This window comes from Centroberyx gerrardi, chromosome 4, assembly GCF_048128805.1.
Source record: "Centroberyx gerrardi isolate f3 chromosome 4, fCenGer3.hap1.cur.20231027, whole genome shotgun sequence".
Lineage (NCBI taxonomy): Eukaryota > Metazoa > Chordata > Actinopteri > Beryciformes > Berycidae > Centroberyx > Centroberyx gerrardi.
This window is the reverse complement of record NC_136000.1, coordinates 19950383-19963692: the sequence shown is the minus strand read 5'-3', so window position 1 is coordinate 19963692 and position 13310 is coordinate 19950383. Positions and strand designations below refer to the sequence as shown.

General features: G+C 41.0%; 1 protein-coding gene across 1 annotated transcript; it reads right to left on the bottom strand.

The window, feature by feature from the left end:
- Nucleotides 1-6925: 6925 nt before the first annotated feature.
- Nucleotides 6926-8216, bottom strand: LOC139927195 (kelch-like protein 10). Its single transcript, XM_071919242.2, has 2 exons — nucleotides 8071-8216; nucleotides 6926-7490 (listed from the first exon to the last, which is right to left on the bottom strand). Exons 1-2 carry the CDS (start codon nucleotides 8214-8216, stop codon nucleotides 6926-6928), a joined length of 711 nt encoding a protein of 236 aa, XP_071775343.2.
- Between the last annotated feature and the right edge of the window lie 5094 nt (nucleotides 8217-13310).

Below are 13310 nucleotides of genomic sequence, written 5' to 3'. Positions count from 1 at the left end.
GGGTCTGTACCCTCCAAGTGACAGGAGGGATGTTGTGACGAGAGGAAAATGCTTTGGGAGAAGAATCGCTGTATTGGAAAGAATAATGCAGTTAATCCACTAACATAACGATTGTGGTGTCACCCCTGACTCTCGAAGGTCAAACTTTCAACAGTGTCTTTACTTAATCCCTTGCTTACCCAGCACTGCTACAACTGGCAGGCAAATATATTAGCGTCTTGGCTGGGATGTTTGAATATACTGTAATATATTCTAAACACAATATATTTTGTTGTTTTAAACACAAGTTCAAGTTTAGCTGCTGTGCAAGTCTTTATGTTAAGTTTTACAAAGCAAAGTTTTACAAAGCAAAGTTTTACGCAGCACTGCTTGATGCTTGCAAACTCATACAATAATCTCAAGATCAACAGCCCACATGTCAGAGAGAGAGAGCGAAGTCATGTCTTTGAAACAGAATGCTATTCATGGAATATTATCAGACATGACATCTTATGGTTTCTATACTGGCCAGAAAAGCCACCCATCTAAGCAATGGACCCCCGACTCTTCTGTTGTATGTGGCCTGGGACCGACATTTATAATGTACAGTGGCAGCCATAGCCTCATATTTCATATAATCTGCACTCTCTCATGTGTCTCTTAACTGTAATGAGCCTGTGGCCTGTTGCCACCCGCTCAATATGGCTGACCGTCTGAGTGATTGGCCCATTTATTCCCCCGATGTGCATCGATTTTGCTCTGACATAGCTGCAACCTCTCGTCTTGGGGCCCGTCCCTTGGACACATCCCTTTAATAGTGCTCTCCCATGTCACATCTCTGAATGGATGGGATCCATAATAGTACCATTTCTAAGCCACTTACTCTCACAGATGCCCCCTCTGGTATTTAGATGAAACCTCAAGACATTACATTTGGGCAAGGTTGTCTATGCAGCGAAAATGGGATATGTGGACACAACTTTATCAGTGAGGAGCACTAGTGGATTTCTGATCCATTTCTGATCCTGTCTTAGAGATTATTTCTCTCTCTCTCTCTCTCTCTCTCTCTCTCGCACTCCATTGAATGTAACCATTATCTCACAGCTGGTCACAGCTCTTCTATCTGCTTTTGTAACAGAGAAGTTACACCAGAAGCAGCGTGTCTTGCTGCCATCAGTGTTGCGTTGCCATCAGCGTTGCCATCGGCACTCTACCTGCTGTGCCTGGCTATTACATGGGTGGACATGTAATTTATTTTATATTAACCAAATCACTATTCTATTTGAGTCTATTTGTCCATTTGAGTCGATTTGAATTTAAACATTTCTTACGATTTATACGTACGCTTTATGCTAAATCATTTTATAGTATGCCACTAGAAAGAATGTGTTCTTGTTCATTTTTCCCTTTCACAAAATGGAATGAACGCTACCCATTAGTAATTGGACCTAGGCAAATCTTGAATCTCCAGTTGCTGCCATCAGATGCAACACAATGCAAGACCAAAACTCCTGCATGATACAGTTTCTACATTTCTTTTGCTTATTACATCACAAAGTTTTCTCTGAACAGAACAGAACAGAAACCAGATGTATGCCACCCTACAACTGAACTGATTTCGAGCTTTTCAAGTCAGCTTTTCACCACAGCCTACAGAATGAATGTCAGTCTTTGAGCACTACACTTATTATTGTATTTCCCTGTGTTTGTGTTTTACATGAATGATTGTGTTTGAGTGCCCTTCTAGTAAAACTGAGCTATCACTGCAAACCGTATCAGTCAATTTATTCGTGCTTCTTGTGACAACCAGCAGTGGCAATTGAGTGAAAATCTCATTGTTTGAGTAACAACCCACATGAGACATTACTGGATGTAGTATGGGTAATATGCATCTGATAATTGTATAATTGAAGCTATGTAGAGAGTTGTAGTAACTGCACTCACATCATCATTGTCATCTCACATTTGGAAAGTGCATCCTGTGTGAGCCTCTTCCCTGATAACAGATCAGTATGGTGGGGGAAGACTGTGAGATCGTGAAGAAAGGGCACTGACCTCAACGTAAATTGCCTCAATTCCACCCCTAAAAGCTGGTATCAAGGAACAGACCTGGTAAATAACCATAAAACTCCAACACTCAGCCCTGTCTCTGTTAATCCCCAAAGAGCCAGAAAGTCTGAGATGAGACACATTGGAATGTGTCCAAAATCAGGAGAAATCTTTGATACAGACTCATGAAACCTTGGGTATCACATGTGTAACTGTGATGTTTTATATAATAGTTATTTGCATTATTCAGTTTCTTTATCTTTACATGGGGCTTAGATAGCCATGTTTGATATTAAAGTGTTCAGGAATTTGTGCTGAGTTTAATAATGTCAATGTTACGACAGTCACTCATATTGGATAGCTCTAAGAGCCAAAATCTATGGTTTATGCATATATAATGAGCCATAACCCTAGACATGCCAGCCCATGCACACACCCCTCAACTGATCACAACAAAACCGAATACACACATTTCCAATGCGGATTTCATGCACTTTACGTGGTCGCGACACGTGTTCTAACGGAGTCTGACGTGTGCAAAGCCATTCAAATATTGACCAATAGGGGGCGCCACAAAGGCCATAAAACTGTATCTCCTAATCCAATCAGTGAAATTACACAAAATTCGGTACACATGCTCTAGGACCATGTCCTAGTCAAAACCCAAAGTTTGGTCGTCATTAGTGAAAGTGGGCGTGGCCAGAGATGGGCAGTATTTCTGTTACTTGTATTTGAAATACGTATTTCAATTACTTCTGAGTATTTTGTAATTGGTATCTGACAGGGCTGAAAAAATTCAAATGTAATTTGTAACAAGATACTTTAGAGTGGAGTAATTTTGTATTTTCAAAATACTCAAAATACTTTCTCCATGATTCATAAAACAAAAAAAAAATCATGTAAATACATCTTAAAATGAAGAACAATACACTTAGACACACACAGTGATTTTGTAAGCCCACACTACTCACAGTATTTCCGTAATCAAGTTCATCTTCTGTGAAGTTCGCCCCCCAACCCCCCCCCCCCCCCCCCCCCTCGTGTGCACGCGTGGATATGTGTGAAAGTGTGTTTATGCCTGGGTAAAATATGTACATACACAGTACAGGCATATGCATATACAGTAGCATTCTACTTCCTGTTCTTCCTTCCTGTATGGTTCAAACTCTCACCAGAGCCTTGTGTACATTATAAAAATCTGAATGTTCTGCCATTTTGTACAAATTCTGAATGCCCAATGTTACAAATGTATTTTCCTGTATTTTGAAAATACAAAATACATGTATTTTATCTTGATACATTTTCTGGCTCCAGTATTCTGTATTTTATTTTGATACATTTATTTGAGGGGTATTTTGTTGTATCTTTGCCCATCTGTGGGCATGGCCTATGACTTTTTGGCTTATAACTCAAACAGAATTTCACCAATCGCTATGTATAGGTGTGTAGGTAATCATGTTCCAACCTTTATGTGGAACATACACACCACTTTCCATACAGATCTGACCAGATTTTGCCCAACAGCAGGAAAGTTGGATATTGACACCTTTTAACTTGCTTTTACATTCTTCAGTATCAGAACTTGATAGCTTGGGGCCTGATGGCTCAACAGCCTAATATGACAAAACTGACAGTAATCTTAATGCAAACTTCCACGTTTCAGCTCTGGCTGCTGTACTGGCATGAACCCAGCCATCGCCGCTAGCGGCTATATTTAATTAGTTAAATTTATTATTGAGTGTTAAAAAATAGTTAAGGTACATACCCTTTATTATTGGGGAGACAATCCCTAGAGGATTATAGGAATGTTTAGGAGTAATAATAATATAATTAACTTTAGATTATCCCAAGAAGGAAAAATTTTATTATTTGCCGAAATAAAAATAGTTGGGACATACAACCAATATAATTGGGAAGATTAACCCTGGAGTCTTTTTGTGTGATTATTGAATGGCTTTTTATTACATTTGACTTAATGGGGCCTTAGAGGATCGGGGAATTTCGGGGATATACCCTTGCTGTCGGCCCCCGATATTTAGTTTTCTTTAAGATATTAAATTGATACTGGACTCTTGATTTGTTCTGACTTGACTTGGTGTTCTACATTTAGACTTGAGACTTGACTTGAGACTTGTGCCTCAAGACTTGGGACTGGAGCAAACTTTGACTTGGTCACACCTCGGGCTGAGAGGAAAGGAGAATGAGTAACCTCCATTTAATCCACAGTTAAAGGTTGAACTGAACAGCCTATGAACCTCCATCTGTAAATTTGACAAAGTGATTGATAACACTGCACATTTGCACGTTCTGCGCAGATTTATGCACATATGTTACCTCCATCCGTAAATCTGATAATATGAATATCTTATAGTGCATATTTGCCTGTCTGGACACATTTGTGAATATATGTCTACCATCTGGTACACACAATAACAGGAATAGCCAGTGATACACCCTTACACACTCTGCTTCAGCCTGTACATAGAACCTTTTGTTCTCTGGTGTGGAGAGACTCATGTCGAACTCCATTCAAGAATCTGACAGTTTAACGTTGCCTTGGCTCTCAACAAACAACAAACAACTTCCATAACTCGTAGACCAAGACTCAAGTCATTTTTGTTATTGTCTCCTGGTAAAATCATCGGTGATCATGTATTTGCACTATTTGACCATATATTAAATATTGCCACAAATACTGAACTGAACAGTGAAACTTGCTTTGCTATGTGACAACTTGGCATTTTGTGTACTGGATGTAAGAAATGCTGATGTCAGGATGGAAAGCCTTTTTATAAGTGATTGGATGCTACTGTGTTGTAGGCCTACTGATGTTAATGAGCTATATTACATTAAGAAGTAACTCTTGTAGAGATATAGAAGTAATATATGTCGGTATTGACTCGTTTTATTTTTTGTGATATTCTATGTATCCAACCCAAGGAGAACTTTGTCTTTTTCTCTTTCCCCCCTCCATAGGGAGGTCAAAGGTCAGAGGTCAGGCTCAGCTACGGAGCAACACACTGCAGCTGGTAGAGATTCAGGGGCGAATTCACAAAGAATGGATTGCGGCCGCTAATAGCACCATGAATTGCGCATCATTTGCACCCGCTATTTGCTCCGTCTCAAGGACCGATTCACAAAAGAAATTGCGCTAATGATATGCCAGCGCAAACAAGCCCATAACCTGTTGCAGCTGAGCGCAATTTGCCCCTGTTTTGCGTCTGATTGCAATTTGCCCCTGTTTTGCTTCTGATCGCAATTTGCCCCTGTTTTACGTCTGACTGCAATTATCAATATGGCAAAGTATAAATGTTGGCTTTGCGCCAAGAACACAATAGGCAGGACAATGGCAGAGAGAAAGAGAAAACTTAAATTTTCAGACTGCGAGCTGCAAGTCCTGACGGACGAGGTGCAGAGGCATTCCTCAAAACTCCAGGCAAGAAATTTAACCGGGACTGCAAGAAACCATATTTGGGATTTAATATCCCACTCTGTCAGTGCTGTTGGTGTTTCCCAACGCACACCTTCAGACTGCAAAAGAAGATGGCATGATTTGAAGCGGAGAACAAAGGAGAATGTAGGGGAGCTTTATTCATTTATTTTTCATGACACAATTGCATCCTGTCACTGCATCCTTTGTTTGTCATTGCATCTCACTGCATCCCAAAATAAACTAGAAGGGCACTCGCGAGCGCAGACCTCCGCCAAGGCCAATCCAGTCTTCTATGATATGCAAATGTGCAAGCGCAACCAATATACGGATCCGCTCCAAAATTTAATGGGTTCTTCCTTGGCCCATGCTACACCCTTCCACGAAGTTTCATGAAAATCGGGCCAGTAGTTTTTCCGTAATCCTGCTGACAGACAGACAAACACACACACAAACGAACGGCACCGAAAACATAACCTCCTTGGCGGAGGTAATACTGTAAATGAGTTTGAGCGGGGCTGTCCATGGTGCTGAATCTTTAGGCCAAAATAAGGCCCACTGTGCTGACTAGTGAGATACGTGAAAATATTTTCAGAGTGAGAAACTGAGTTGTATTGATTGTTTGGTTGTACTGATTTATTTGCTTTCGTTTGTGAAGCAATCTGTGTTAAAGTTCTATAGTAATAATAATAATAATGTCAAAATATTATTTACAGACTGTATTTACAGACAATCTTATTTTTTAGGTCACACAAAGGTGGAATTGTTGCAGAGACATTTGCAAGGTCAATTCAATTCAATTCTCAGTTAAATCAACAAGTGATAAAGTCTGGGCGTGACACCCCTTATAAATGCGCTGCAGTTACCACCAACTCTCTGAAGACGCTAATAATTTCACTCTAACTACGTGTGGCAATTAGCGCCGACCTTTGTGAATTGGACTGTTTTTGCAGTGAGGCTCATTTGCATAGAAAGGGGCCAATTTTGCGCCAAATGTATGCATATTACCTAATTTAAATACGTGCAAATAGCACAGGAGCACCGAGACGCTATTTGCGTGGCAGCGCAGTTAGCGGGGCATTTCACCCTTTGCGAGTGCTTTGTGAATTAGACAGTTTCTTTTTGTCTTATTTGCACAGGTTTAGCGTCAGCAAAAGCCACGCAATCCTTTTGTGAATTCGCCCCTCAGTGTCTTGCTCAAGGACACTTCCACAGGGTGGATGCTCACTGTTACAGGGGCTTGAACTCTTGTCTTATAGCACAAAGCTAACAAAGAGTCACACAACCTGAAAAAACCTTAGAAATTATTAGAATAACAACAGTACCACGCCTGTTAGATGCAAAGAGAAATTAATTTAATTTATTAATGTTACAAATGGCAGTCTATGCCAAGGTGGACGGGGGGGCCCGGGCTAAAAATAGGCCTATCCAGACTGTTAGACGGATCCCCCGGTCCTGCCGGCGGGCTCATCGGTGCCGGGGAGCAACACGGCATCGTGAGGCCCGGCGTACTCGGCTACGTTGGGCAGTCCGTGCGGCACGGAGGCGGTGACGCCATTGAAGCCTCAGAGCACGAGCAGCTAGTCGTCTCGCGGCTGCAGCATGGTGGGCACGGCGCACCACATGTTGCTGGCTCACGTTGAGATCGTCCCGCATGAAGATGTCCACCATGTCCGCCAGCCGCTGCGGAGAGAGCGTCAGGAGCTCTTCAGAGACTTCCTCAAAGTGGCGCAGGATGTACAGGAAGGCCTTGAGCCTCAGGTCGGGGCAGTAGTAGGCGTCCACAAACTTCCAGATGCTGATGCAGTTCTGCGGGCAGAGCTGCTCCTCCAGGAACTGGCAGCAGGCGCGTACGACGCCCATGAAGAAGAGCTGGTCCGCTGCCGCCAACAGCTCTTCCACGTTCTCCACGGTTACCGGAACAGAGCCGGTGTAGGCGAACTCGATGAGGAGGCGCATCATGTTGGCCGACACACCGGGGATGTCGTACAACCGCTGCTGTGGGGACGACCAGCCGTGGGTGAAGAGAGTGCTGTTGGATCAGGATGGAGAGGAAAACAGAGGATTATTTTGGGGATGATATAATCTGCTTTTGTATCTTAAAATTGTATTCTAGCAAAGACCTCCAAAATTAAAAGACATGGATGTGATAGTAAAGTGTTTTGGAGGGATTATTTCCTGGAGGAGACTTCCATTTCTTCCTCTGGGTGTCAGCTGATTGACAGGAAGCAGAGCGTAACGTAATGCAGCGCTGAGATGAAAACACTCAACAGAAACAGAAACCCAAACAGAAAGTTTGGGTTCATGTTTCCTGTGATGGACTCTCGCTCTGTGGAAGTTGTTTTTCATACTGGACAAGAATGAATGGCAGTAAACGGCTTCTTCTGAAGGGAGGAAAACAACTATGTTGACTGTGTGCAGTGAAACTTAAAAAGTGTCCTTAAAAAAACACGAGTACTATTTGTGATGTGTTTGCTCTCTCTTGTGTTCATCTGTTTTTTAGGTCCTTTTTTAAACTGTTCTTGTATCATTTTGGAAGCATGCTTTTGTTGTCCTCCTAATTTAAAGAGTATAACTTCACTGACATCTCCTCACCGAGATAACCAACTCACCAGAAGTATGGACTGCAGCCGCAGAGGATGATCTTGTGGATGTTGAATGTAACGCCATCGACTCTGATCACCGCGTCACATAGTTTCCCATCCAGGCGCAGCTCAGTAAACACCAGGTTGTTTGACGCTTCGTCTTGTTCATTCATTTTGTTTTAGCGATCAACACAATATCCTTTACTCTACTCTTTAGGTTGATTTTGTCCTTCTTGACAGGTTTCACCAGCTTGTCTGCATGACAATCATGAACCTTCAAGCATCTCTTAGTCAGATTCTAGAATGGCTCTTTATTGCATCACAAAGCCTCAAAATAAACAGAAATTAAAGCAGTGGATATTATAGTAACAGAAATACAACTAAAAATGCAATCTCATTATTTTCATTATTTATTTTATAGTGTGACACCTTTTTTACTCCAACAACACCTTACTATAATGTAATTAATGCCATGAAAATAGAATAAAATTGTCCTATGGAGATTTTTCATCACTAATCTTGCATTTTTGCTCCAAAGTGGGTTTTTGACTGCAGTTATAGTAATATATGCCAAAATGCAATAAAATAGTTTATACATATACATATGACATTACCATGCATCAATAATATTAATATTATTTTGTTAATTATGCAAACACAGTGGGCCACTAGATGTGTCAGGCTAGTTTGATGAGGTTTGAAGTGTATGCAACTAATTTCTTTGTTATATCAGTTTAAGATACATTTTGCTGGTAGTTGCTATCTTTCCATAAACTGATTAACCAAACCCATTCAGAATTTACTGCATTTTTCATTTGTGAAGTGCTTGGTTTTCTGAAAAAAAACCCTCAAATTCATCACTCTAAGTGCATGTGTGTTAAGTGTGAAAAGCCAATCAGGAGCAACCAGTCTACAGAAAATCACTTAATCATGTGTCTTGACAGCTTTAAACAAATTTGAACACTTGAACATTTCCATTGCTTTTAACCGTCAAGTCGTTTCAACGGTTTATTCCCACAGGACATGAATGCAGCATTATTACACACTGTACTGATATGACCCCTAAACCATTTGTTTGCAGTATCAACATCAAAGACAAGAAGTGTGGCAACAAACTTATTAGAGATGTTATTCAAACAAAATCTCCACAGATCAGATTATGTGAAATGTTTTAAGTTACTGACTGGAAGATACCCTATAATTATATCCCCGAAATAACTTTCGGGGGATCTCTCGCTTATGAAATAGGCGGCTCAAAGTTTTGTGGCCGTGGCCACCAGCCCATAAAGTGAGTGGCCCACTGGGAATTGTCCTGGTCCTCCTGATGGCCTGTCCGCTACTGATTTGACTTATTGGGGCCTTCGAGGATTGGGGAATTTCGGGGATATACCCTTTCTGTCGGCCCCCGACAGCATGCATGTTTTTCAAGGAATCATCGATGTAGGTCAGTATGATATGAATCTCTTTGGCCAGTGGCCAGATGAGTTTGCACAGAGGAAAATCAGCATAGGATAACACTGGTGTAATTTCACTTTTTTGCTATTGAAAAGTCAAAACCCACCAATGTATTTGCCCCAGTCAGATGCTACTGCCTGTTCTACTGCAGGTTTGCCCGACCTCCTGGAAGCCATAGGCTCCCGTTGTCTTCAAAATATGTTAAAAACAGCTTGCACAGACATACTGCTGACTTGACTAACATGTCATGTTGAACAGCACATGCATTGCAGTTTTTCCCAACATGCCTTTATCCCGTAGCTAATTATCACATTTAATGGGAACTACTTTCACTTTTTCCATTACTTCGCACAGCTACTTACTTCTGGTGGCAGTGTAGAGGCTAAACAAAACTTAAAGCCTAAGTTGACTGCATGATTTTAACGCCGATTTTATGAATTTGGGGTTGGGGTGGGGGGGCACTCAAGCCCAACAGTCAGTACAGATTATCCTGTAGTGTGAATGGGCTGAAGACTGCCGATTCTGGCCCAGTTCGATTTTTTCAAACATGTTTGACTTTGTCGGACCGAGTCTGGTTGGGCTTATGTTGTGTGAAGTTGTGTCAGAAGATCCGTGAACGATTTATTTCATGGCGAACGACTCTTCATAAGGAATCTGGAATCAGGAGTCACTCCAGCAAAAGAGTCGTTTGCTCATGGCTCTGCAGCGCAACACACAGCCATTCAAAAATTGAGTCTCGATTTGCGAACAAGAAAGGCCGTGAGCGGGTTGAGAAAATTGAGCTGTGAGTCGCGCATGCACCACAAGCATAGGCGATAGGCAAGCAGAGGCAAACAGGCTCATCCTTTCAATTCACGATTCGGGACTCGTGAACAATGGGCTGTTTAGTCAGTCAGTGAGTGAGTGAGTGGGGGTGGCATGGCTGGCTCCAGGCTAACCTGTGCAGTGTGTACTGCAGCTCAACTGTGATTCACGAACAAGCATTGAGAACAAGGTTTACACTACAACCAAATAAATAATCAGATATGAGTAATTCTACTAGCAAGCTGACTAATTCACACTTTGCATTCTTTGTATAGGCTACATCCTAAACTACTGTGTGCACCCTAATGATCTCTGTGCCATTTTTGTGTTTTTAAAAGGCCAAAGGCCTGTGAATATTTCCTATTTCACTTTTTAAAAGGTCAGACAGACTATTTTAAAAGGCCTAACCTATTTGTTTTATTCCTACTTTTGTAATATTTTATGGGTCTACATTCCTAGTTACGTTGTTTTTGTGAAGCATATTAAAAGTGTCTCAATACAAGAAATGTGTTTGATATTTATTATGGAAAGCAAAAGTAACATCACTGAAAGAAGACATTATTGATTCACTGCTACTTCATGTTCATGAAGTAGCAGTTCATGAATCGACAACTGATGAACGAGAATCAAGAGTCACTTCTTTCTTCTAACCTACACAGTTCTCATTGATTGAAAGATACTGTGTTGTTGTGTTGTTCACATTCATGAGTGACTAGGCTACTCTCAAATGTCACTTTGTAGACATGACATCATTCACAACCCTCCTATACATACGAGAATCATGCAGAGCCAAACGACCCTTTGGATTCTCGTTCACCATTCACCGGAAGTCTTCCCTCCTCACCCGCGTATATTGGTCACCTGAATCAAATGAACAAAAAGAATTGAACAACTCCTATCACTGAGTGACTCATAAAGAACTGATTCTCATAAAAGAGACAAACTTTAAATCACTACTGCTTCATATGTGTTCCTAATACACAGACCCCTGAGTGTATTCTCCACTTTCCAAAATAACTGCAAATAATCAGTACTTCTTCTTTTTTTTAGTTATTTTTTTCAAAGTCAAAATTAAAGTGGAGTATAGGAGAGTATCCTCCAGAAATAGGGTCCACATACTATGAACATCCTAAGGTAAATGTCCATCAGTGTGTATATTTACAATTCTTACACATAAAATTGCTACTAGGGACACATTCTGCTTGGTCCTGACAGTCAAAAGCTTAAACTGACCTTAAATTAAAGCAGTAATGAAATTTGTCTGAATGAATAGAAACTAAACTACTAAAACTAACAAACAACTAACTAACAAATTAACTAACCAATTAACTGAAGTGAAATAGAAATCAACAAAGAAAATAAAATAAAATATATCAACAGATATGTATAACAAAACTTGCCATAACTCTGATTCAGGGACCTTCATTTTAAGTTCCAATAGTCACTATTTTGGGATTGAGAATCGTGTCCTGGCCTGCAGTCTATTACCATTTTACATGAGGAAACAACTGGAGATAAACTTCTCTAACGCTGTCCTTTTCACATGTCTGGACTTCATTATCGCAGATTTATTCAGAGACTGGGTGACTGGAAAATGATTGTGGAGTAGGGGCTCTGCGTGGAGGTGATGGAAATAGCTATTCAACCTAATTAAGAGCAGTGCAGTGTCCTGGTCGATAAAGGGGTCTGGAATTACGGCACTTCTCACAGGGGCCTCAGACTGAATAACTGGACGTTTTAGGCAGAAAAAATAAACGATCTAGAAAATCCTCTCTCTCGCATGGCCAATGAAACTAATTAAATGTGAGCAGATCTAGTTCATTCACATGTGAAACTGATTTACACTCTTAACTAAAAAAAAATTTACTTAGCCCCTTCAATGTCTCCAATGCCTGTTAAGGAACGCTTAAATCATTCTATTAAAATAGAATGATAAAAACATACAATCTACAAATAATAAATGGCCACAACAACAATAATGAATGCTCACATCATCAAATAACAGATATTCACGTCAAATAACGACCTTCATTTTCAATGTCAGGTTATGTCTGGAAATTAGTATTATATTTTGGCAAATGCTTGAGATTTTGGCATGCTGCTGGTTGTCATCTCAGTGAAAAGAACATGCACTAAAATTGCAACATACAATGGTTCTGTGGTATTGGTAGATGAGCTGAAAGCAGAGCTCAAGTCCATTGCCCTGTTCAAAGCGCATAAACCATGAACTCAGTGCTTGATTATACACTGAACAAAAATATAAACGCAACACTTTTGTTTTTGCTCCCATTTTTCATGAGTTGAAATAAAAGATCTGAGACTTTCTATGCACACAAAAGGCTTATTTCTCTCAAATTTTGTTCACAAATTTGTTTAAATCCGTGTTAGTGAGCACTTCTCCTTTGCCAAGATAATCCATCCACCTGACAGGTGTGGCATATCAAGATGCTGATTAAACAGCATGATTATTGCACAGGTGTGCCTTGGGCTGGTCACAATAAAAGGCCACTCTAAAATGTGCAGTTTTATCACGCAACACAATGCCACAGATGTCGCAAGTTTTGAGGGAGCGTGCAATTGGCATGCTGACTGCAGGAATGTCCACCAGAGCTGTTGCCCTTGAATTTAATGTTCATTTCACTACCATAAGCCGTCTCCAATGTCGTTTACGAGAATTTGGCAGTACATCCAACCGGCCTCACAACCGCAGACCACATGTAACCACGCCAGCCCAGGACCTCCACATCCGGCTTCTTCACCTGCGAGACCAGCCACCTGGACAGCTGATGCAACAGTTGGTTTGCAAAACCAAAGAATTTCTGCACAAACTGTCAGAAACCGTCTCAGGGAAGCTCATCTGCGTGCTCGTCGTCCTCACCAGGGTCTTGACCTGACTGCAGTTCGTCGTCGTAACCGACTTGAGTGGGCAAATGCTCACCTTCGATGGCGTCTGGCACTTTGGTGCAAGTGAAGTGTTCTCTTCACAGATGAATCCCGGTTTTCACTGT

Coding starts and splice junctions, on each gene's coding strand:
- LOC139927195 (XM_071919242.2), bottom strand. CDS start 8,216: ATGAATGAACAAGACGAAGCGTCAAACAACCTGGTGTTTACTGAGCTG. Junction 7,491..8,070: donor GGCTGCAGTCCATACTTCTG/GTGAGTTGGTTA, acceptor CTGATCCAACAG/CACTCTCTTCACCCACGGCT.